At 42.9% G+C, this 24964-nt stretch overlaps 1 protein-coding gene across 1 annotated transcript in view; it reads left to right on the top strand.

Moving 5' to 3' along the window:
- Positions 1–24674, top strand: part of UBR4 (ubiquitin protein ligase E3 component n-recognin 4) — an 80983-nt gene extending 56309 nt beyond the window's left edge. The window contains exons 78-106 of the mRNA XM_010577260.1: positions 285–628; positions 862–952; positions 1387–1471; positions 1879–2006; positions 2740–2869; positions 3363–3520; positions 4054–4163; positions 4715–4856; positions 5621–5702; positions 6707–6880; positions 7315–7436; positions 7855–8052; positions 8179–8259; positions 10604–10691; positions 11097–11224; positions 11664–11771; positions 12000–12119; positions 12856–13046; positions 13387–13560; positions 14095–14194; positions 14702–14920; positions 15189–15302; positions 15626–15768; positions 16073–16198; positions 16982–17176; positions 19123–19347; positions 22844–22934; positions 23367–23529; positions 24271–24674. Coding sequence (XP_010575562.1) covers positions 285–628; positions 862–952; positions 1387–1471; positions 1879–2006; positions 2740–2869; positions 3363–3520; positions 4054–4163; positions 4715–4856; positions 5621–5702; positions 6707–6880; positions 7315–7436; positions 7855–8052; positions 8179–8259; positions 10604–10691; positions 11097–11224; positions 11664–11771; positions 12000–12119; positions 12856–13046; positions 13387–13560; positions 14095–14194; positions 14702–14920; positions 15189–15302; positions 15626–15768; positions 16073–16198; positions 16982–17176; positions 19123–19347; positions 22844–22934; positions 23367–23529; positions 24271–24335 — 4095 coding nt within the window. The 3' untranslated portion in view covers positions 24336–24674. The remainder of the gene's footprint in view (positions 1–284; positions 629–861; positions 953–1386; positions 1472–1878; positions 2007–2739; positions 2870–3362; positions 3521–4053; positions 4164–4714; positions 4857–5620; positions 5703–6706; positions 6881–7314; positions 7437–7854; positions 8053–8178; positions 8260–10603; positions 10692–11096; positions 11225–11663; positions 11772–11999; positions 12120–12855; positions 13047–13386; positions 13561–14094; positions 14195–14701; positions 14921–15188; positions 15303–15625; positions 15769–16072; positions 16199–16981; positions 17177–19122; positions 19348–22843; positions 22935–23366; positions 23530–24270) is intronic.
- The last annotated feature ends 290 nt before the right edge of the window (positions 24675–24964 follow it).

Raw genomic sequence — 24964 nt, 5'->3', positions numbered from 1 at the left:
CTAAAAGCTATGGTTACCATTATTTCTATGGATTTGTCACATTTCCAGCGTTAAATTGCGTGTAATATAGACAACAAACCTTTAAACAGGGCAGATAACTGGGAATTAGGCTGATATTTCCAATGGATTTCCCAAGTCTGCCATTGACATGAAGGATTTTGAGATACTTGGTTAAAAATGTTTCTCCACAAAATACACAGTGAAAATAACTTGTGAATGGGACTAGCAATTATGTGCTGCCTCACAGTTCCACAACTTTCGTTTCTCCTTTTCTGTGTTTCCAGAAAGTGTTTGCCTCTCGAAAGGAGCTCCTGGAATATGATCTCCAACAGAGAGAGGCAGCAACAAAGTCCTCGCGAACCACTGTCCAACCCACATTTACTGCCAGCCAGTATCGTGCCTTGTCTGTTTTAGGCTGTGGCCACACATCATCAACTAAATGCTATGGCTGTGCCTCAGCCGTCACTGAACACTGCATAACGTTGCTTCGGGCTTTGGCGACCAACTCTGCCATCAGGCATATCCTTGTGTCCCAGGGCCTTATCCGAGAGCTCTTTGACTACAACTTGCGCCGGGGCGCAGCCAGTATGCGGGAGGAGGTCCGTCAGCTCATGTGCCTTCTGACCAGGTTAGGTCTGATTCAGTGTTTGCAGCCCTCTGACTTCCAGTGAGCTCTGGAAAGCCACGTGCTTGTAAAAGCATGATCAGAAAGGAGTAGCTTTATAGGGGAGATATCTTACATCAGCAAACTGTAGAGTAACTGCTTGTACATTTGTTACCAACTAAGTGGAAATCCCAGGAGCTCTTGCTATTTAGTACAAGCACAGCGTAACAGCATTCTCTTTTTCCCTCTGGAATTAGGGACAATCCAGAGGCCACACAGCAAATGAATGACTTAATCATTGGGAAGGTTTCTGCAGCTCTGAAGGGACACTGGGCAAATCCAGACTTGGTGAGAGACTCCAGCATTTTCCTATTTCTTTTTTCTTCCCCTCTGCAACTGCTGGTCTATTCTAATCATTGCATCTTCTCTATTATCATCATTTATTTGTAATACGGAAGGTGTTTGTGTCTTGATAGGAGTTAAGATAAATGTTAGAGTAAAGCACAGGTATATGCCTCAGTTTCCTCAGGCATATGGGATTCAAGGTGTTTAGCAGATTCTTTCCATAGATAGGTGATTACTGGTATATTGAAAGATTCTGCCTGTCTTGGCTGTTGCTTGCAGCTCTCTCAAATAGATTGTCAGTCATCCCAAATGGGCATGGCATTAAATGTGCTTAGATTGATGTGTTTTGAACCTGTGTTTTTTAAATATCAGAAGGCAAAAAGGACTGCTGTGTCACCAAGACTTCTTAAGCCTTTGAACATGTGTCTGTGTTACAGGCTAGCAGCCTCCAGTATGAAATGTTGCTGCTAACAGATTCCATCTCGAAGGAAGACAGCTGCTGGGAGCTCCGACTACGTTGTGGTGAGTTCAAACGACTAGCATGAAAGCTTTATTTTAAAATGCTATGCCCAGGTCCATTCACTATAGTAAGATTTTAAGGAAGGGAACTGATGCTGACTCATATAGCTTGTGATTAGGGTTAAAAATGGAGTTAGCACCAGATAGCTTTGTCTTTAGGTAGTGCATTTCTTGAAACAGGAGTGCTGAGAAATAGAAAGATGAAGGTGTAAATGGAAGGATGACAAGACTCTCTTGCTGTAATAGAAAATAATTGTTTTCCATCCATGGCTGCATGAGAATGTGATAGTTTTGCTTGAGGATATGAGGTCTTACCTAACTCTAAACACTTCTAATATGCTGTATAGAGCTGTGGAGGTGTCCTATCTGCAGATCTTACAGTGGAATGAAAATTTATATCTGTCTTTCAGCTCTCAGCCTCTTTCTGATGGCAGTGAACATTAAGACTCCAGTGGTTGTTGAAAACATCACCCTCATGTGCCTGCGCATTCTTCAAAAGCTGATCAAGCCACCTGCTCCAACCAGCAAGAAAAACAAGGTACTGCCTTAGACAGATGCTGAGCAAAGCATCTGAAAATTTGCTCATTAAAGTCCTGCACACTGATCTTGGTGATTAATAACTTTGTGAGGAAGGCAGGGCTTGCTTTTCCTGGTCATGGTTACTAGGGAAGCACAAGTCCTGTGACTTTTGTCTTTGCAGACTGCAAATTACAGGTAACTGCCTTCCATTTTTTACTGTTCTTTGGTGGTTTTGACCACCAAAACAGAGCATTATTTTTTTCCTTCAGATTTGAGGCATGGGGAAAGAGCTACTTCAAAGCTATGGCTTGGTTATTTTGGGCAGGCTTTTGGTGCTTTCGACAGCTTTGTAGAATCATGTACCTAAACATAGTAGAATCAAGTACTTTTGACTTTTTTTTTGATTTTTAAATACGGAGGTACAATTCTGATAAAAATGACATTGATTGGCTGCTCCTTGATTGTAATTTAGGATAACATTTGCAAGGGAGGAGGTATGTTTCTGCTTTGATCTAGCTATCTGATAATCACAGATGGATGTCAAAGATGGGTTTACTGATATTTCAGTAGTAACTGAAATGAGGCATCTCTCTGAGATCATCATTAACAGAAATTGTATAACCTGCTCTTGTCCAAGAGCTGCGTTTACATATTCATGGAACAGATGCAACCAGTGATTCACCTACAGGAGTTACTCTTAAGGGAACAGGCTGTGGCTTTCTGAGGAATCATAGAGCTTTTTTGTTTATTAGGATGTGCCTGTGGATGCTCTTACCACTGTGAAGCCTTACAGCAATGAAATCCATGCACAAGCTCAGCTTTGGCTCAAGAGGGACCCCAAAGCATCGTATGAAGCTTGGAAAAAGTGCCTCCCTGCCAGAGGTAGTCCTGTGCTTTTAACTTGGTGCAGTTTTGTGAAGTTACACGTGTGTCCCTCCAGGTTCAATAAGGAATGTACTTCTGTAGAGTTGTGTTGGCTTCTGTCCCATGACATCTGATATCATCTTCACACTTAGCTGTGTAGTCCTTAGAGATTTTAGCACTGACTTTTCTAGGCTGTGTTGCTCAAACCCTGAGCAGAAGATGCACTGTGCCTGAAGTTAATCAGGAGAATGTAAAATACGAAACTTGTTGCTTATTTAAAATGATACCAGCCAACTGAAAAGCTGATTGCATTCCCTGAGAGGCTATGGGATTCACATCTGGCTTGGAAATGAGCATAGCTCCACGCAGAAGTGTGGCAGCAGAAAGAAATGAGAAGCTACTCAGCTTCTCAGCTGGAGTTTGGAAAGTTCCAGTATGAAGGAAAAAATACAATGGCAGTTTGCAGTTAATAGCTGCTGACAGTTCTCTTGAGCTGTGTTCAATATTGCAGGTATAGATGCCAATGGGAAATCTCCCAGCAAAGCTGAGCTTCACCAGCTCTACTTGTCGGAAAAATATGTCTGGAAATGGAAACAGTTCATGAGTCGCCGTGGGAAGAGAACTTGCCCTCTGGATCTCAAGCTGGGACACAACAATTGGCTGCGACAGGTAATCATGGGTGAAAATTCCAGTGGAACGCACTGGACCGAGTTAACCATCAGAGATTATTGGTAGTTTGCCGCATTTTACACGTTTTGCAGACAATATGAACAGTGATATTTGGGGAGACTGCAACTGACTGTATCTAATTCCAAGTCAGGTTTGCAGCTTTATTCCCTTAAAAATACTACATCTAAATGTTTATCCAGTAGTCTGCATTTTCTTAAACTATGAACCTTTAATTGCCACCGTGCCCCTACCTGTCTACTTAGCTGCATTTTGACTAGTGAATTTTCACAGGTCCTGAGCAAAAGTTTTTCTTCTTGTGTGTGTGGATTAGTATGTCGCCTATGCAGTGCATTGTTTAAACATTTTGGTGGCAAGCAAAGTAGGAATTCTCAGAGAATCAAGTGTTGGGAAGAACAAGAGAATGCTGCCACCAGGTCAGCAAACTGTCCTAATGTATGCTGTGCCTTTTGTAAAATACCACTACTTTAACTGTGCACATCAAATGATACCGTCTTTCAATGCTCTTGCCTTAGGTGCTTTTTACTCCTGCCACTCAAGCCGCAAGGCAAGCTGCGTGTACTATTGTGGAAGCTCTGGCTACCATCCCCAGCCGCAAACAGCAGGTCCTTGATCTCCTGACAAGGTATTTCCGTGTTGCCACACTTGGCAGCTCTAGGATCATTTTTCTTTAATTCCCATGAGAATCTCTCCCTTCTTCCAACTTTTCTCACACCTCTCCCTTGTATACCTCTGGTTCACAGGTCTTTTTGGGCTGTATTCTAAAACTTAATTGGCTGGGATGGTATAGATTTAGGGAGACCTTTTCTTTGCTGCCTGGCAATAAGCTATTGCAGTTCTGTACTTTTTCCAGAGGTAAGCAGATGATGTTTGGCCATGTAGACAACATTTCTCCTGCCTCCTACACAGCAAAATAATAGGGTGAACTCTCTTCCAACTCCTGTGACATAACTTACCCAAATTGATGCTAGTAGCACAGCTGGGGAACTCCTTTTTGGGACAAAATGCCACTTTAGCAATTGAGTAATGAATAACAGTTATGCTGTTAGCTAGGAGGACAACAGGGAGGATAGATTTCTGGAGTCTTTTTTTTTTCTTTCTTTCCATGGTGTCCTTAAGCTGTGAATATCTCTTGTTACTGTGAAGTGGATGTCAGTTTGTGTTTCTGTTTGCTAGCTACCTGGATGAGCTGAGCATTGCTGGCGAATGTGCCGCTGAGTACCTGGCACTGTATCAGAAACTCATCAAACCGGCCCACTGGAAGGTCTACCTGGCAGCCAGGGGGGTTCTGCCCTATATTGGCAGCCTCATCACTAAGGTATGGACTTGTATGGAGGAGCTAGGTAGCAACAGAAAGCTTTCACTGACCTGTCAGTTTGGCTTTTTTGCTTTGAAATCTGCATCTCTTCATTCAGTGCCCTGTTGCCAATCCTTGCCAGGTTTATGAAGTTCACACTTCCATGCTGTCGTCTCTGAACGGTAACAGCTACAGTGGTTTTAGCCCCAGCTGTAGCATTCCTCAGCGCATACTGGCTGGTACACATTAATTAACTGCTCTGGGGGCAGCTATGCTAAGGGGTGTAAATATTGCTACACTGTCTTGGCACCACGTCCAAGTTGGAAGCCGTCTTAGCTGCCAGACTGGACTCCAAAAGCCCTTAACGACAAGGGAGGATTAGGTGTGCTACCATTCCTTGAGTGTGAATTACAGCCTGCTGGAGAAGCAGCACATTTAAGTGGCAGTCTTCAGAGTGCTAGGAGTTTTCTGTGGTGATCCCTCATGCACTCCAAAGAGGCAGATGACACCCTCCCTATTAGTGGTGGCATTGAGTCCATCATGGAGGGCCACTAGAGCAAAGCAGTGGTGATAGGTAGGTATAGGGAGAAAATGAGGAGGATGCTTGGGGTAGTTTTTCTCTCCTCTCCCCCTTCCCTCCCTGCTGCTGCGTTGCAATTCTGGTTTCTGTGTGGCTGGCTCTGTTTCTTTGCTGTGTTCCTTTGCACCCTGTGTTAGACTCTTGTCAGCCAGTTGTTATTGCCATTGCAGTTTCTTGTCCTAATAGGCTTGTTAATTATTTTCAGGAAATAGCTCGTTTGCTTGCCTTGGAGGAAGCAACACTCAGCACTGATTTGCAGCAGGGATATGCCTTGAAGAGTCTCACAGGTATTTGGTGGCATCAACGCAAGTCCTGTAGTAGGATTAGAGATGGGGTGATTGTTGTTCTGTAACAGCATGTAGCAGAATTTCAGAGATGTGATTCAGTGTTTTGCAATTGTCAGCACTGGATTTTTGCTGTCAATTTAGCACTTAACCCCTAAATGGATTTTTTCCATATTTTTTGTGGTCAGTTTGAGTTTTTAGTTACTTGAACTTTGGTAACATATCGTGAGCAAACTTCGTCATATCACTTTTCTTCTCCATTTCTTAATTATGTTTATTGTACAGTATAATTCCTAGGACCATTGCAAACACTGCTGATTTATTCCTACCTGTTGTTTCCTACCTACTTATTCTATGGTAGCTTTTCTTTTTTGAATCTTCTAGGGTATGTGTTTTTCAAAAACTTGGTGGAAATGGAAGTACACCATTAGCTAAGTCATTCTTTTCTGTATGCTCTTCCATGTTCTTCAGAAATTAGTGGACTAATTCATAAAGCCTGGCTTCTTGCAAGAAAAAACATGTTGATAAATATGTCCTGGGAAAGAATCCAAGTGTTCACTGATTCTTTACTTTATTATAGGAGTGACCAATCTGGTGATGTAACTGATAGAGTCATGTACCGCACTTGCTGTCACATCATCAGAGCTAGCTTAAATATTAGAAGGGGAGCAGTCACCTGCTTTTGAAATATCTTGCAACAGAAAAATGTCAAAAAGTGCAGAATGTTGTATCAAGCACTTGGAAAGCTCCTTATACACTTTCCTCATTCAGTCACCATGGTCCCATATGGTATAATTTACAAGGCAGCTCTCGCAAGCCAGGGTTTTTGCCTCCCACCATTCGGTTCATAGAAGTGAGCTTTAAACCACAGACTGACAATGGGAGTTGTAACAAGCCATTTTATTGTGCTGCTTTTATGATATTGTGCCCTGTTTGCTGGCCATATGAAATTTAGAGCTAACAAATGAAACTCTCTCCCACTTCCTGAATATCTCATTGCTTTCTAGGTCTTCTCTCTTCCTTCGTGGAGGTGGAGTCCATCAAACGGCACTTCAAAAGCCGTCTGGTGGGTACGGTCCTGAATGGTTACCTGTGTTTAAGGAAATTAGTGGTACAGAGAACAAAGCTGATTGATGAAACCCAGGACATGCTGCTGGAGATGCTGGAAGATATGACAACAGGTAAAACCACCTCAGTTCCTTAAATCCAGAGTCTGGGTCAACCAAGATGAAAAAGCAGATAGTTAGAGATGCACAAAGAAATTCCTTCTAAAAGACTACTGTAGTGAAAGTTTTTTTTTTATGACTTGGACCTTCCAATATTTCCTTTTGGCACAGAAAAGGTAAATAACATTCCTGGAGTCGTCTCTTATTTTCCAGGAATTTAAACCTCCTCCTTTTTATGGGATTGCTTTACTGCAGCCCAAGCATGCAAAGTGTTTTGCTAGTAAACATACCAATAAATAGCCTTTCATCTTTTAAGTAGTGGATACGCAAAAGAAGAGGGCACCAAAGTATAGTGCTTATTGCAGACAGATTTATTGTGTATACTGAGTTAAAATGGAACCTGTGAAATTGACTCCTGTGTCTTTTTTAATACTTCTATTTCTTGGCAGGCACAGAATCTGAAACCAAAGCATTTATGGCTGTGTGTATAGAGACTGCAAAACGTTACAGCCTTGATGACTACAGGACTCCAGTCTTCATTTTTGAGAGACTATGCAGTATTATCTATCCTGTAAGTATAGAGATGGCCGTAGCATTGCTTATAAAGTTAGACTTCTTAAATAGATATAGTTGCTTGTATTTTGGCAAAAAAACCAATAGTGTCTACAATAATGATTTAATATTAGCCAGTGTAGAACTGTAGTAATACGGTATCCCGTTTGGGGGTTTTAGTATTCAGGTTCCCTTCTGTGGCATGCTCTGTGCAGAAAAGCAGAACCGGTAGTATTGTTTCATGCTGAGGAATTTGCTTGCGAAATGATACTAGACATCCTCTAAATGCCACATGTGTGGCAATGTACTGCAGGATGCACCAGTGACAAAAGGAGTGACGGTTTAAGGACACCTTGTCACTTGCTACCATAAAAATGCAGGAATGGGAGCATGGTTGGGGGGAAAATTTACTCACTCTGTCTGCTACTGTTCTTCAGGAAGAGAATGAAGTGACCGAGTTCTTTGTAACTCTGGAGAAGGATCCCCAGCAGGAAGACTTCTTACAGGGCAGAATGCCAGGAAATCCCTACAGCAGTAATGAGCCTGGCATTGGGCCACTCATGAGGGACATCAAGAACAAAATCTGCCAGGACTGTGACCTGGTAGCTCTGCTGGAGGATGACAGTGGAATGGAGGTGAGAATGCACAAGTGTGGATCTCTCGCATGGATGTGTGAGGACACCATTTCTAGGCAGCTGATGATTGCTAGAATGGTGATGCAATGTGAGCCTGTTCTTGACTTTTTATTTTCTCTCTTTCAGCTTTTGGTGAACAATAAGATCATCAGTTTAGATCTGCCTGTGGCTGAGGTCTACAAGAAGGTGTGGTGTCCCACTAATGAGGTATGTGTTATCTTCATATATGTTAACAGCACAAAGCACCTGTCCTTGATATGAACAAAAAAATTAAAAGAAAAAAAAAATCACACAAGTCAGGATTTCTTTTCTGGCATATAACTTCTGAGGTATAATTACTCAGCACCTTTTTGTGCTTTCTTAGGATAGGCTGTTATTCAATTCTGCAACATAAGTGATTTAAAAGTACATAATGCTGACCCAGGTGAGTGTATTGAACTTACCCATGTAGCCTGTCAGATATGTGAACAGTCTTCTTGAGTAACAAACTTTCTTACATTCCTTTGGGGAAATAGATGAACTTTGTGTCACCACCTTTCAAAGCGCATTTCACACTCCATCTGCACGTGACAGTTTAATGCATGTGTACAGACAGGGACACCAGATTGCTCCATCAATCTGCACTTCAGAGATGAACGCAAGTTATTTATGCAGAGAGAGCATCCAACATTTCTCTGTATTACTTTGCTCTTGTGTTTTTCATGTAGGGATCTCAAGACTTGACAGATTTCCTTCTCCCAGTTTGCCCTTAGTAGTGTGTATTGCCTGTTTTTCAGATGAAGAAAGGGACCCAACAGTCTTAAGGGACTAGTCCACCATGTCACAGTAAGCTTGTTTCAGCGGTGGATGTCGTCCAGAACAAGCTCTTGCCTTCCTTTTCTTGTAGCCACTAACATAAACTCCCATTGAGAAGGAATCTATCAGGCTAAATCTTGCCCATTACAAATATGTTCTTTAGAGGCACTGCCAGTAGCACTTGAGATCATAGAAGAAAACTGATTTGCCGAACATTTCTTGTTCATTCCTCATTTAGTCTTGGGTTGCAGTCACCTTTGAAACCTCGGTTTCCTGAAACTATTTGTTTGCTATGCTTGTGGGGAAGAATTCAAACAAAATGCTTGTTTTCAGTGAATTATGAATGGGGAATGGTTCTCATCAAACTTTATTTAAGTAAAAGCACCTTCTGTACTGCAAAATTAAGCCCAAAGCTAGGTGACAGTGATAATTTTTAGTACGGTACCAACTTGGATAGGGAAGTGAGGTGCTGGTCTTGACCTTTGAATGCTAATTTGAACTCTAATCGAGTTAGTGAGGGAAATCAGAGTGCCTGTCGCATGTGCTGCCCCTGTGTGCCTGCCCGCTCGGAGCAGGGAGGTGCCGTTCCCGTGAGATGCTGAGCTGTAGCTGATATGTGGCTCTCCCAGGATGCAGTGCTGGCGGTGAAAGGCAGAGTTTGCTCAGCGTTAATGTCGATGAACAGCTTTCATCTGTCTTCTTTTGTGTGCCCCTCCGCAAAGCACTTCTGGAGCTGCAGCTCACGTTCCCTAGGAAATAGACAGGCGCACAAGAACGCAACCTCAGGCCCCTTTTTGTTTCCCTTGTCTCTCACTGGCTTTTTTTGTTCATCTGCCATTTTACCAGGGCCCCTGTGGTGTTAATTGCTGGTCTCTAGCACGGCCTTTGAGCAGATCTTCCCCCCGGGGCTTTCCCTATGCTTATGTATTTGCTGTGACATTAAGCACTGCTTATTCCACATTAGGCTTAGTGCGCTCTCTGACAGGTTTTCTCTCGCAAGGTCTCCTGCTCCCAAATCTGGGATTTTTCTTTTCTGCTTTTTATTCAGACCTATGGATTAAAATGGAAAGTTTAGTGATATGCTGTCAGTATTTCCAGCTGGAAATGCATCTGGAAAACTAGCCCTTTCCTAGGGTAAAAGCACAGCTTGTGCTTCAGTGGGTTTGGCTGTATCATTTTAGTAATATACTGTCTTACTGAAAGCTCATTAAATTGCCTTTTACTCCTCCTCTTCCATTTTCCATCACTGCAGATCTTATCTGTTTGAAAGCACTCATCCAATTAGCCTCTTCTGCTTCTTCTACTGGGCTGTGCCTGATCCCTTTTCCCAGGTATACTGTGCAATACCCTTCGAGGGAAAGGTTGCCGTGGAAAGCAGGCGTTTCTCTATAGATGAACACATTTTCCTTGGCTACATCTTTCACTGGTGCTAAAGGAAACTGTTGGAGGAGGTGTAAGGAGGAAGATACTGTTTATTACCAGCCTGTTGATCTAATTGGCAATGCCAAGAAAAGCCGGACAGACCAATAGATGAGTTATTGATGTTTTTGCAGGTGGTTTTGCAGGTGTTGTTTTTAATTCAACTCAGTAAGGAGAGAGTGAGGGAGTGAAAGATTTCTCTGTGTTATCATCCGTGGTCAAAACAGCACGAAGGAGAAATGAGGCTGGAGTGTCTGTTACACACTGTAACGAGAACCGGACTTGTATATAAGTGTACACAGAGGTATAGTTAATATAATGCTCTCCTTGCTTGCAGGGGGAGCCGATGAGGATCATTTACCGCATGCGAGGGTTACTAGGAGATGCAACTGAGGAATTCATCGAGTCTCTTGACTCCACTACTGGTAATGCACTTGTCTCCTGAAAGCTGGGATTAGATTTGAAATCTGAGGTTCACTGCAGAGCAATGACACTATTATCCTTATAGCAGCGAGCTTGAAGTTGATTGACGTTGCTTTTGCTACATTTACCTGCTTCACCTAGAGTGGAGGAGGATTTTAACAACGCTTTTAAGTCTGTACTTTAAATGCGAACAGTTTCATGGCACAGGACCATTCTGCCTGGCCCTTCTTCATATTCCTGCTCATAATTCTTTTCAAATTCGATACAGCTGAAGTGACTTGAACTGCTGGTAAATGTGTCCTACTATACTCTCTGTTTTTGCTTCACTGTTTTGTCCCCTGTGGGCTGTGTGAGCTTGCTGTATTGTAGCTGCTTCCCTCTCTTCACAATCTATGTCTGTCCTGTAGATGAGGAGGAGGATGAGGAAGAAGTTTATAAGATGGCAGGTGTTATGGCCCAGTGTGGAGGCTTGGAGTGCATGCTTAACAGACTGACTGGAATCAAGGACTTCAAACAAGGCCGGCACCTCTTAACCGTGAGTCTCAGCTTCTGTTTGGCGTCAGGAGTTATGTGCTGCACAATGATACAGACGATGGTGAAGTTTAGTTGTCTGCCTTGTGTTGCAGTTTAAGGGTTGGAGCAGAGGTTTCAATTGACTATTTCATGAAAACCTGAGAAAGTCCCTTTTTCCCCTCTCCTGTTCCTCTTGGTTAACAATTCTTTACAAAGACTTTGAAGTATGTAGAAGCTGAGGACTTGGTAAGACTAAATCCTGTTTTGCTAGAGTGATTGTTTTCTGCCTTGGCCTTACTTGAAAACCAGAGCTGTCCTAAGGTTAATATTGGTCTAAAAATCTGGCTTGTACTTTACAGAAGTCTGGAAACTAGGTATATTATCAGGTGCTTTTAGTTTCAGCAAAATCCTCCTACTCATCTTGAAGGTACTGTAGAGAATGCATTCTCTGTATTTTGTAGGTGCTGTTAAAACTGTTTAGTTACTGTGTGAAGGTGAAAATAAATCGTCAGCAGTTGGTCAAGCCGGAGATGAACACTTTGAATGTCATGCTGGGAACCCTTAACTTGGTAAGGACAACCTGGACTTTCCTAAAGTGTTTTCTGTGGACTCCAGTGAATTTAAACTACCTCTGACTGTCATGCTGCCTTAAGATAACTACAGAAGATCTTAAATATTGCTGGACTGGCACTGCAAATTACCTGTTAGCCATTCCTTGTCTGTTAGTGAGTGGAAGTATGTGGGCCAGTTAAACCAATTACTGGTGGTGTTACAGTAACTGCTGCCATCTTCTCCAGGCTCTGGTGGCTGAGCAGGAAAGTAAGGACAGCGGAGGAGCAGCCGTGGCAGAACAAGTGCTTAGTATAATGGAGATCATACTGGATGAATCCAACGCAGAACCTCTGAGTGAGGACAAGGTGAGTGCCTGGGGCTTGGTACATGGATGGAAATGTTGACTGGGATTCAAGGCTTGCAAATACCTTATTACAGTGATGCTGAGCTTCAGGAGCTATAGAGGTGTGCTTAAATGGGAGTCTAACCCTTGTTACGCTTGCTGGCATGTCTTAACAGGCCTTGGAGGCAGGGCAAGAGGAGTGCCCTGAACCAAAAACACTGCGAGGCTCCTTTTGGATGATTCTTGCACAGTTGGGGTGGGGGTTATTAGGCACTGCTTGGATCTCTTCCTTGCTGCTTTGGGCCACAGGCCAGTGAGAGACAAGAAAAGACACAGCTCTGCCTTGTTTTTCTGAGTGTTTTCATGCATGTTGAAAACATGATTGATTTTCCAGCTAGTTGAGGATAAAAGCTATATCTCAACTGCATGGAGAATGAGAAGAGTTTCTTGGTCATCTTTTGAAACTGTTGGTGTATAGGAATCCAGTGTCCTTTTGGCTAGAATTATTAGACCTTTCGGCTAGAAAATTCTTTAATAGTAAGTGGAAGAAGTCGTTTGTCAGCTAGAGGAGTTGTTACAGCCATTCTGCGAGACATTTGAGAATGAAGCAGGGTTTTGTTCTTCGTCCAGCTATCTTATCAGGGTCTAGAGCTCTAATCCTTCAAGACTGGAGTAGTCTACCAGCTACGAGAGCAAGGGTTTTCTTGAACGTTGTGGTTTTATTCCTGAACATAAATCATGCTCTTCTTCCTTTGCAGGGTAACCTTCTCCTAACCGGTGACAAAGATCAGCTGGTAATGTTGCTCGATCAGATTAACAGCACTTTTGTTCGTTCCAATCTCAGTGTCTTGCAAGGCCTACTACGCATCATCCCTTACCTGTCCTTTGGGGAAATGGAGAAAATGCAGATTCTGGTTGATCGATTCAAGCCCTACTGTAACTTTGATAAGTATGTTGTCATATTTCAACTAAAAGCACGTGAAATCAGTTGTACTGACAAGTTTATACCTTTTCTTTTTTTCTCATTGATGCTTACTTCAGCGTAATGCAAAGCTTCAGAGATTCCTGGTGCATAAGCTTAATTTCCTATTTCACTTCTAAGCCACTTTTAAAAGAAATATGTGAGCATGTAGCTTGAGAAATAGGGCTTTAGAGTAAATTCTGAGATGACAAGGGTCTGACTAGCTTTTCTGAGTCTCCGAGCTGGAGTAGGTATGTGCGTTCAGCAATAATGTAATGAGAATTACAGGCAGAGAGCCTCCAAGTTACCATTTCTTCTCTTCGTTCAGGTATGATGAGGAGCACAGTGGAGATGATAAAGTTTTCCTAGATTGCTTCTGTAAAATAGCAGCGGGAATAAAGAACAACAGCAATGGCCATCAGCTGAAAGATCTCATCCTTCAGAAGGGAATTACGCAGAATGCCCTTGACTACATGAAAAAGCACATTCCTAGTGCAAAGAAGTAAGGGTCGCTGCTTAATGTATGTGATAATCCTGATCATCCTTCTCTCATTTCATCACCACAGCAAACCACCAATAAAGCTGTTAACAAGCCCATATTCAGAAGCATTTAGATTTGGTACAGCTGTGATGTAGAGGGTCTGGTGAGACAGTACTACTATAGGGATGGGCTAAAAAGCCTGTAATCTTCCCATTTGATACCCATCCGAGCTGATTTCTTGGATATCATGATGCTTGTGTTGCCTGCCTGGTCTTTAGCTATTGTACTGTAATAGAGCTTTTCCTATTGATGGCCAGCTCATGAACATAAAACAAATCCCAAGGCTAAGAGCTGACACTATGGCTATTAGCGTGCACAACATGGAAGTGGGAGTGTGAATGTCACTCCGTTAATTAATGGAGGAGGGACACAGGGGGAAGGGTGCTTGTCTTGCCTGCAGCCTGCGCTCTGCAAGCTGTGCTGCTGGCTGACCGCCAAGTGCGTTTTCGGAACGGGTGACTGCCCTTCATCTGCTGCCTCTTGTTTTCTGTGCAGTTTGGACGCAGACATATGGAAGAAATTCTTATCTCGACCTGCACTTCCTTTTATCCTGCGCCTGCTCCGTGGACTTGCCACACAGCACCCTGCTACACAGGTAAGGAGACTGTCCTGAAGGTCAAGTAGGACATGGCTGGCTTGTTATGCTGCTTTTTGTGGCTGTAGCTAAGCAGTTATTTCTATAGTAGTTGATTCTACACTGTTTTCTGTTGGGCTTGAAGGGACACACCAGCTTCAGGTATCATCTGCTAGTCTAGAAAAGTCTGGAGGGCAGAGATTTTGACTTAAATATCTTCTTATTCTGCACGGTGTGAGATTTACACACCAGTGTGAAGAGAAGGTAATTTAGGACTGTGAACTATATAGTATTGATAGGCTTCTCAGGGCCTGATTGTTGTTTTAAGAAAGCTCTTTATCCAACATCCACATCTTTCTTTCCTCTTAGCAATGGCCAGTGTAGAAGCAAATTGCCCCAGTCTGGTATGCAGTTTTAAGGTCCAGGGTCAGTGCTGCTGCTCAGCTTTCATGGGTGGGATTAGAAGGACCAGTTACTGTCATGTGCACCCTTTTTCTGAAGAAAGTGCTGTGTTTCAATCCCTATTAGGTGCTAATAGGTACAGACTCAATTACCAACCTGCACAAACTGGAGCAGGTGTCTAGTGATGAAGGGATTGGGACGTTAGCAGAGAATCTTCTGGAGGCACTAAGGGAACATCCAGAGGTGAATAAGAAGATCGATGCTGCCCGGAAGGAGACACGTGCAGAGAAGAAGCGTATGGCCATGGCAATGAGACAGAAGGCCTTGGGCACTCTGGGGATGACGGTAATGTCTGTTTGCACTGATGGCGGACTAGTGATCTAATGATCTTTTATTTCTGCCTTGCTAAAACTACCACACAAGGAATTGTGTAAAATGATTTATTGACAAACATTGCAAAGCTCAAGCCCACAGTTTGCCTGGTGCTGCTGGGAGAGTAAATACAGTTGCTAATAGCAGGCTGGGAAATGGGTTGGGCATTCCTGTTACAGTGTTGGGGATGGTGGTGTTCATCATTGTCTTTTTAACCTGCTCGAGCTGTTCTCTCTTTCAGACAAATGAGAAGGGTCAGGTAGTGACCAAGACTGCGCTGCTTAAACAGATGGAGGAGCTTATAGAAGAACCAGGTCTAACTTGCTGCATCTGCCGGGAAGGATACAAGTTTCAGGTAAAGTGAGATACATTTGCAAAGCCCTCTCACCAGCTGAGGGGACTTGCCAGTATCCGTCTGCGCGAGGCTGGGTGCATTGGCTCTGGGAGATCAGGAAATCTCAGGTTTGGTTCTTGGGATCAGTAATTCCAGACGTGGTTGGGAAGTGAAAGTGTGTTTCCAGTAAAAGCTGGATGTTTTCACTGAAAGCTGGAAAAAGATTTGATCAGTGTAAGTTTGAGGTAGGGACTGGGTGGGATGAAATTCAGTGCAGTGTCAAAATAGTACGAAGTGCAAACTGTTACAGAATGATCTTTAACATAGCTGTTGTGTCATTGCAGCCTACGAAAGTCCTAGGTATTTATACTTTCACCAAACGTGTTGCACTAGAGGAGTTTGAGAACAAGCCCCGAAAACAACAGGGGTACAGCACAGTCTCTCACTTCAACATTGTCCACTATGATTGTCACCTTGCAGCTGTAAGGTACGTTCTTATCACAAGCTGGGTAGTGGTGGTTGATGTTATTTTCCAAGGTGGTTTGTGAGCGTGGCACTTGACCTTGTAACTCAGGATGGGTTTGCTTGTGAGTTGGTCACTTTGCAGCCTGGAGACAGTCATGGGCTGCTGTGGTCTGCTTTAATGTGCCAAATAGAGGTCAGGCCTGGACCCTGAAAAGTGAACTCCGAAGTTTAAAGAAGCTGTGGAATTGCCAATTTTTTGATGGTTTCTTAGACAAAAACTTGGATCCTTCTAACTTGCCTGGGTGTGACTTGCTTTCTCAATGCAGACTTGCTCGCGGCCGTGAAGAATGGGAGAGTGCAGCCCTGCAAAATGCCAACACCAAGTGTAATGGGCTCCTGCCAGTCTGGGGACCTCATGTGCCAGAGTCTGCTTTTGCTACTTGCTTAGCACGGTGCGTAGAAAAGTTACTTCTCGAGCCGGTTTGCATTTGGGTAGGTGAGTCAGTACGTTACCACAGAGGCACGCTAGTTTCAAACCACGGAATCAAAGGTGATGGCAGCTAAACCTTAGTAAACCTGAGCCATTTCAGATTCTACCATCAAGAGTACATCTCCTAAAAAAGTGCAGGTGTCTGTTTGCTTCTTGGCATCATATAAATATATAAATTCATTACTTCCTTAGCGCCCAGTCACTCCTGAAGATGCAGTGTGCAGTAACAATGTTGATTCATTCATGGCCCAATGACCCCCTGCTTTACAAAAGAAACCTGTCTGACACCAACGGATTCCCTTGTGTAGCTTTCCAAACCTCTCTTGGATAGTAATGAGTTACAGTAGCCTGACCACTTACCTAGAGCAGATGGAGATGGTTCATCCTGCTAATATTCTGGTCCACCTTGTGCTGGGTTTGTACAGTCACATCAGAAATCAGGAGTGGTAACATCTTTAATGCATTTCAGCCAGGGAGCTGTATCCCAAGCCCTGGACGTGGGAAAATAGTATCGATGAGTGTATGTATGTATGCAGATGGAATTGGATTTGCCAGCGTAAGCTGAGAACCTCCCTTTGGGGAGGTTAATTGAAGGTGGCAATGCTTGCATTTTGTATCCTGTTCATTCTTTAAAGCTTTTCTATAAGATACTTGCTCAGATTCTGAGCTATGGTGTGGAATAAGAAACTGTATTAAAGTTTTGAAAGGGTTTTTAATAAAGTAACACTTAACTGCTGTTTTTCAGACACAACACGTACCTCCAAGAATGCACAGGGCAGCGGGAACCCACCTACCAGCTCAATGTCCATGACATTAAACTGCTATTTCTCCGTTTTGCGATGGAGCAATCATTCAGCGTTGATACTGGAGGAGGAGGAAGGGAGAGCAACATACACCTCATTCCATACATAATCCACACGGTGCTCTACGTCCTGAACACGTCAGTACCTTTCTCTTAGCAACAACCTCTGCCTTCCACTCTCAGTCTCAGAAAGGTCTATAAGGGCTGCATTGTGGGCTTTGTGACATGTATGTGGCAAAAAAAGTGGGAAACCACACAAAATTTTTATGAGGAACGAAATTGCACATTTTAAGCAGACTGTTACAGGTTTACATTGTTTGGAGTAAAGTGTTGCCGCCTGAACATGCAGGATAACAGGGAACCTATTGAGTAAAAGCAATTGGGAATTAGCTTCTCTTTCCATTCTAGCTGTAATTATTACCTCTGGGGTGAGCAACAGGGTTATTAGATTAAAGAAACACTGCCAGCTTAATTTTCTCTGGAGCAGACAAAAGAGAGACACTATGATGAAGTAATTCTTATTAGTTGAAAACTTAACCCTGGTATCATTTTATCCAATATTAAAATAACAATCAGTTTTGTTTCCAGTTTTGACATACTGGAATTCTCTTGTAGTGTTCGAGTCCATCAGATTTTCCTGACATTTTTAAGATACTTTTTTTAAAAATATTATTATTAAATTTTTTTACCAATAAAACAGCAGCATAAGAACACTTCTGCTGAAGTGTTTCAGTAAGATCTTATTTATGCAAAGCATAATAAGATAAGGGCGTGCTTTGGCTTGACACTATGTCTAAGTGTACAAATCTATAGGCACCTAAATGCTTTGGAATGCATGAGCTGGTTCTGCTAATACAGTACCCTGTGCGAAAATTTAATGCCTATACGCCGCTTATTTGTGTAGCTAGATACTAGAAAGTAATACTAATTAGATGAGGGTATAAATGTTAAAATACACGCCTCTCCAACCAAGGTCACTCCAAATGGAGTGCAATGAAATCTCTCTCACTTTCCCGCCTGGAACTAATCAACATTTTGGCTCTAATACAATTTGTCCATTGTTTTTAATATCTATCTCCAGATCCCTGTGCTATTGTTTTCCGAGTCCCTTGGGAGACAAATAAATGAAACTATTCTTTTCATCTTGTTAGTCTGCTTACTGGCACCAGAGAGCCCAGAACCCGCTGTGCGGCTGTTGTATAAAAATGCATTATATAGTTTCCAGACATTATTTTTTTTCTAAAGACATGTCGATATTAAATGGAGAAAATGAAGAGCTACTAGTTGGCTACCAGCTGCATCATGTAGTAAATGAAAAGGTCACACAACACTGACACCAGACACAGCTTTATCTGCTAGGATGCTGCTTTATACCTTCCTGATAGGGAGAGTGTATCTAACTTAAAAATCGAGGAACCTACCTGTCTGGCAGCCTCCTCCTGATGAAGTAGAGCAAAAGACTGTGGTAAAGCGCAATACATCTTCACAAAGTCTGCTGTAACACAGAGTTTGCACAGTCAGCTCTGGGGTGTCAGGAGTCCTGAAGAAACTGGAGCTTAGGGGAAAGGAAAAAAATTGTATATATAAGCTTGCAGTAAATACACTACCTTTTTGGTTTTGAAATTGGTCTGTATCTTCTTAGTGATTGCTTTTGTGGTAGGTGAATAATATAAATTGATTCTAAGGTCTGGCTGTTGGAGCTGCAGTCACGTGCTGCAGTGTCAGATGGGAGATGGTACAACCTGAACACATGGACTGGCTGGCCTGAATCTTATTTTTTCACTAAAAAAAGGAAAAATAGCTCTACAGTAGTATTGCCCTTTATTGGGCAAATGCCAACTGCCTTTCAAACCTCTCTAGTACAATACACAGCTCCAAGGAAAAGTGTATTTGCTAGGCTTGTATGCTTCACTGGGAGCAAATACTCAACCAGTGGATGAATTTGGGAAAAACCTGACAGTGCCAAGCTAGCACTGCTTTTTTCTCTGTAGGACCGCATGAATGCAGTACCTCAAAGCTCCTGAGAAGTAGCAAGTTAACATGCAAGAGCCAGAGCAGCTGCTGAAGCTTTTCTTGTGTTTCAGAACTCGAGCAACTTCGAGAGAGGAGAAGAACCTCCAGAGCTTCATGGAGCACCCCAAAGAGAAGTGGGTGGAGAGTGCCTACGAGGTGGACGGGCCCCATTATTACACCGTGCTGGCGCTGCACATCTCGCCCCCGGAGAAGTGGAAAGCCATGCGAGTGGAGATCCTCAAGAGGCTCCTCGTCACCTCCCACGCGCGAGTGGTGTCACCAGGGGGAGCCAGCAGGTTAGCCACGACCCCACTGCTGCTCCGCAGCTGCCAGCTTACTCATGTTACTGTCACAGTAGTCTAGAGCCACACAGCAGCTTATGGGGAGCTAAGGAAAGGAGCCTGCATATTTTAGAATAGCAGATATTAACCCTTCTGAGTAGCTTTGTACTCAGCGTTGCAGAGGTATGAGCAGGAGCATTTGATTCTGGATGTTTTTTGGAGTGGATCAGTGGAAATGATGCTTTTCCTAGGAGTATAGCTAAAAGTAGGAGAATGGCAAGATGCTTATTTCCCCCACACCTCAAGTGAAACACTATAGTAACTTCTGTTGCGTGCTTTCAGAGCTGCTAGCATGCTCTCTGCTTGCCTTACTAAAGGAGCTGTTTCTGTGCTCTTTTGATCAGTGCACCAGCTTCCTTAAATAGAAAAATAGAAATAGAAATCAAATGCCATTGCTTTTAAAAAAAGAAAAAAAATCAATAGCAGCTGTCACACACTTGAAGTACAAGAATAAGTGGCTGTGCCTGCATGACTAAAGCACATATTTCCAGAGAAGGAAAGGGAATTCCAGTTTCTGAAAAGATGATTTTAAATAGCTGTCATAATTAGGAATAAATTCATTATTATTCTAAGTCGCCTTAAAGGGCATTCTTATTCTGATGACATTAATTATGTGTTTGATAAAGTCATTACATTGTAGTAACCCACAACACAGCATGCATCAATGCTATTAGAGGCATCAAAAGTGAAAGGGCCCTTAAAGGGGCTCCTGTATTGATTTCTGTGCTAGTTTCTGCAGTTCAAGCTCAGCCTGCTCTGTGTTCATGTCTCCTATTTCCACCACCCTGCCTGAGTTCTGGGAAAGGGGGTTTAACAGTTACAGGAGATACTATCGTGGAGGTCTGTTTTCCCAGAGACAAGGGTGTGCAGTTTTTCATGTGGCCCATGGGAGAGACTGGTAAAGCAAAGCCCCTGTGTGGGTTTGTTGTGGATGTTTGGTGTTTTTTAAAACCCTCAGTAAATGATTCTGTTTCTTTCCCAACTTATCTCTAAGCAGTATGTAATAAAAGCATACTGAAATGGACATAGCAAGAAACTTCCAGCTAAACCATCCAATGTCTGGAATTTCAGGCAAAAACACTCAGAAATAGTTCTCAGGAATTATGTCAAGGTTTATTCAAGGGCTTTCTTTAATCCCTGCAGACTAAGAGAGCACAAAGCCTTCCACTGATAATACCTCTCAGAAATAGAAATACGGCAATTCTTATTCCAAGGTCTGTGCTTATTTATTCTTGTGGAAAATCGGGAAGAGGGTGATGGACGGTGAAATGCTCTGCAGATAAGTGCCAATACCTTGAATTTGTAGGCTAAGGCAAAGAGGAAGCCAGTGTCTGTAACATCAGACTAATATGTCTGCATACAAAAGATTAAAATTAGCATTCCATGTTAGATGCAGTACAAGGGTGTTATCTGGGAGCACCACCATTCAGAATACATTGGGGTGGTGTGGACTGAAGGTTAGAGACACGCAAGGACTCACTGCCACCTTTACTGGGGGAGATGGAGAGAAGTCGCTATAGGAGCCAACAGTGCATTTAAAAGCAGCTGAGGATCAACTCATGATCATAAAAGGGGCCATAAATCTTATTAATGAAGATGCAGGCAATACTCTACATTCCCTCATACTTAAGTGAAGGCAACAAATACTGCCTGTGCCCCGTCCTGTGGTTAGGTGCTTTATCCCGCTGCTCAGCTGGATTAGTCAGTGTAAAACCGATTTGAGGAGAATGTAGCCAAAAATGTCTTCTGTCTCTGCCAGGAGCTAGAGCTATCACAGTTTGTCTGCAAGACCGAAGTGAGAGATGCTCAGCATCTTCTGGGTTTTAGAAATACTTTGTATTTAAACCAAAAGATGAAACTAGCAGAATGGATAGGAGTTCTGGATTTGTTCTTTTTTTGTAAATATAATTCACAGGTTCCAAAGAACTGAATCAGGTGACCGATTACCTGCTCATTATTACTGAACCAAGAATTCTGGCTAGAAAAATCATACAGACACTTTTCAGTATAGCTTTCATCTGGAGTTTTGGAGGAAAGTATCCTTTTGATTTTTTTCCCTTGGCTCCTGACTGTGACCTTTCTAAAATATTCGTGAGAGAAGCAAGGCTCCTGAAGTGTTACCATCTAACTTTCTGCCGGCGATCCATGTATAGCTGATGAGCCTGAACCAGCTTACATTAATGAAAATGTGGCAGCTATTATATGAAGTAGCTGTTCCAGAAGGTAGCTACCAGACTTAACCCACAAGGGCCTTTTAGTTTTCAATTAAAGGAGCAGACTCCAATTAGATCAAAACCATTCACATGAAAAGAAACCCTGTCTTGCAGTATTTGGGAGTCTAGAATTAGCCTCGCTCTAAGTTGCTGTTCTTCCCGTGGAAATTTAGTCACCTTTACTAATTGGTTTTCCTTTAAATAATTAAGCCTAGCTGCCCAAGCAGGCTGCCACCTACCAAGCTGTCTGTTTTAAGGGCAGACACACAAATGTGGCCTTTTAGAATATAAGAACAGCAAAATGTTCATTTTCCCCCCCAAAAAACAACTTGTGGCAGATTGCAATTGGGCCCGTGGACAGACCATACCCTTTTGTCTTGCTGACTTGCGTCAGTGGCAGCTGAACTAGTTCTAGATGCATAAAAAATGGCTTTATTTTCCAAAGCTTTTAAGTGGTGAGCAGGAAGCGGCATGTGATGGAGGCAGATGTACCTGAGAAACGCATGCAAGAAAATTCCAAACCCATTAGAGTTGCTGGCAGGAGGTTCCGCCTTGCCAGAACCTGTTTGTGATTAATCCTGTAAACTTTGGGAGCTGTTATCCCAGGACAGCTCTGTACCTTTTATAGCATTTCTTCAGCCAGATGCTGAATTTCCAAAAGAAGTCCTTTCATGGCGATAGAATAACCAAGAAGATATTAACTGGAAATTCCTCCATTTTTTCAAGGGCAGGATATTTCCCTCAGAGTCTTTCAGAAACACTTTTGTGAGTTAAAAGCAAAAGTATGTTCTCTGTCATTGATACAGACTGTGGCTGAAACCTAGATTTAGTTATTTCTTCAGGAATCTGCTGTACTCCAAGCAGTGAGTGTACAAATGGGGGCTGCGCGTTGTTTTTTCTGACTTTGCTGTTGACTTCCTACATAGTCTTAGCAGTGTACTTCCCTCTGTGCTTGTTTTCTTCCTGTGAAATAAGATTTCATTGCCTAACCTGCTTTGGTTACACTAGGTGCAGCTGGCAAAGTGACTTCCTAGCCATAGGAATCGTTGCACAGAAATTGCGGATGCCCAATGTTTGTTTTGTGTGCAAGAGCACAGAGCAAAGCTTACTCAGAGCCATTCCCCATGCGTATTATTGATAGGCTTTTTGGCTGTTTCAGCTTTCATGCTATTCATCAAATCAGTTACCAAAGCGTAGTAAACTGATTAACTCAAAGATTGATTTCATTATCTTCCTAGACTGGCAGATAAGACAGTGAAGGAATATGCAACGTACCGCTCTGGCCTTCTCTTCTGGGCCCTAGTAGATCTCATTTACAACATGTTCAAGGTAAGAAAAAACATTGAAGTCCATCTGTAGCAGCTTTCTAACCTGAACAACTATCTGCGTTTGAAATAGAAGGCAGAGTTTGAAGCCCCTTTTTCCAAGATCCTTATAAACATGAAACTTCACCTTGTATGAGGAGAAAGGCTGCAAGAGGCTGCCTGTGCTTATTGTACCCCTTGCAATTTGGTATCTGAAGAATTGAGAGTTTCCCAGTTTGCAGAACTCTTCCTGTATTGTGTATTTGCCTTTTTTTTTCCTGTTCTTTGTTCACTAAAGCAAGGACATTCAGAGCTGCAGCAGGGAAACAGTTGGGTAAGGAAGGAGGTAGGGGCATCCACCAGAAAGAAACTTGCAGCTTCCAAAGAGGGTTAAGTAATTAAGGTGAGAAAATAGCGGGTTTTTTGACTGATTTGGTCCCATTTTCTCCTCTCATAGAAGGTGCCTACCAGTAACACAGAGGGAGGCTGGTCCTACTCTCTTGCTGAATTCATACGACACAATGACATGCCAATACACGAAGCTGCAGACAAGGCCCTGAAAACCTTCCAGGAGGAGTTCATGCCAGTTGAAACGTTTTCCGAGTTTTTGGATGTGGCTGGTAAGTGTGCGCTTTCCCTTTTATAGGCTGTCTTATGCAACTCGTGACTGCTGCTTGCTTGAGACAGCAGCATTCCTGACACTGCTGCAGCAGCTTGTTTGTACGAGGCAGTGAGAGGAGGAGACCTCGGCACTCCAGCTATTGCCTAAGCTATTTCAAAAACAGTTGGGAGACAGGCTTGAGCATCCCCAGACAGGAAAATATCTCTCACCTGATCCTGTGGGTCCTCCTTCTGCTCTATTAAACATAACATGCTTACATCACAGCTTAAGGGTGTTTTTGGATATATGTGGTTTGAAGGTTGATAAACAGATGTGACCGTGTACTAGAGGCAGCAGTTCGGTGTAGCAAGACTTCCTGCTGTAGTGATTTTGGTATCCCCAGGAGTCAGGAGATGCTGAAAATTCATATGCAGAGAAGCTACTCTTACTTCGGTCACAAGTTAGTTGTGCCCCAGGCCAATCTCTCACTGTCCTGTGTATGGAGCTGCCAGGCAGCCAGCTACAGTATCCCTATAGTAGGTCTGTTGCACAAGAGCAAGTGCCATATGGATTTAACGTACACACTTGGGTCCCTTCTGCACAGCACCCAACAAGGGTTTATCTTCGTCTTGTCCATACTTAAAATAACATTGCAGCTGTCATTATTAACTTACACATGCCCTAACACAAATCCCTAATGTGGGCAGGAGAAGCTGCTTTGTGGATCTAATTATTCTGTATTGTCTTCTTTTGTTTAAAGGACTCTTATCAGAAATCAATGATCCCGACAGCTTCCTCAAGGATCTTTTGAACTCCATCCCCTGAGCCACCAGCACAGAGAAGCGTTGGGCAGAGACTACACTAGCTTGCCTTCCATCCCTTTGTGTTCCTCCTTGTGCAGTCTGTCCCTTCCCTGAGGAGTGCTGCAGTTTTTTGGTTTTGTTTTGGTTTTTGGTTTGTTTTTGTTTTTTTTTTCTACAATTTTTCTTCTTGGAGTGATTTGGAATTTAGATTTGTTTTATCTTGTATTTCAGTGCTTCTATCTGTAAAGCCTTGTGTATTCAGCTGATTGAAAGAACTTGTACAGAGAGGAATCCAAAGCACTAAATCTTAATGCTTTAGTGTGCACCTCTTTGAAGTTAAATAAATCGAACAAATGGGTAAGATGGGTTTGACTAGTACTTTAACCATGCAGTAGCCTAAATGCCAAGTCCTTTCTCATCTTTTCTTTCAGAGCTTCTTCTCTCAGGGCTCAGAGCTGCTGCTCTTTCTGGCCCATAGTCTGGACAAGGAGACACAGGAAGCAAAAGGCTCTTAGAGAGCAAGGAAGCAGACTGACACTGTCTTTACTGATTGTACATGCAGAGCAGGTTTCCCCCTGTGGGACATGAGCCTTAGAGACTCGTGGACTGCAAGGACAGCTTTTCCTTCCACCCCTTCTTCACCTGGGTGAG

This window comes from Haliaeetus leucocephalus, unplaced genomic scaffold, assembly GCF_000737465.1.
Source record: "Haliaeetus leucocephalus isolate CR32 unplaced genomic scaffold, Haliaeetus_leucocephalus-4.0 Scaffold556, whole genome shotgun sequence".
NCBI lineage: Eukaryota > Metazoa > Chordata > Aves > Accipitriformes > Accipitridae > Haliaeetus > Haliaeetus leucocephalus.
The sequence above is the reverse complement of the archived record's forward strand: the minus strand, read 5'-3'. Positions and strand labels throughout refer to the sequence as shown.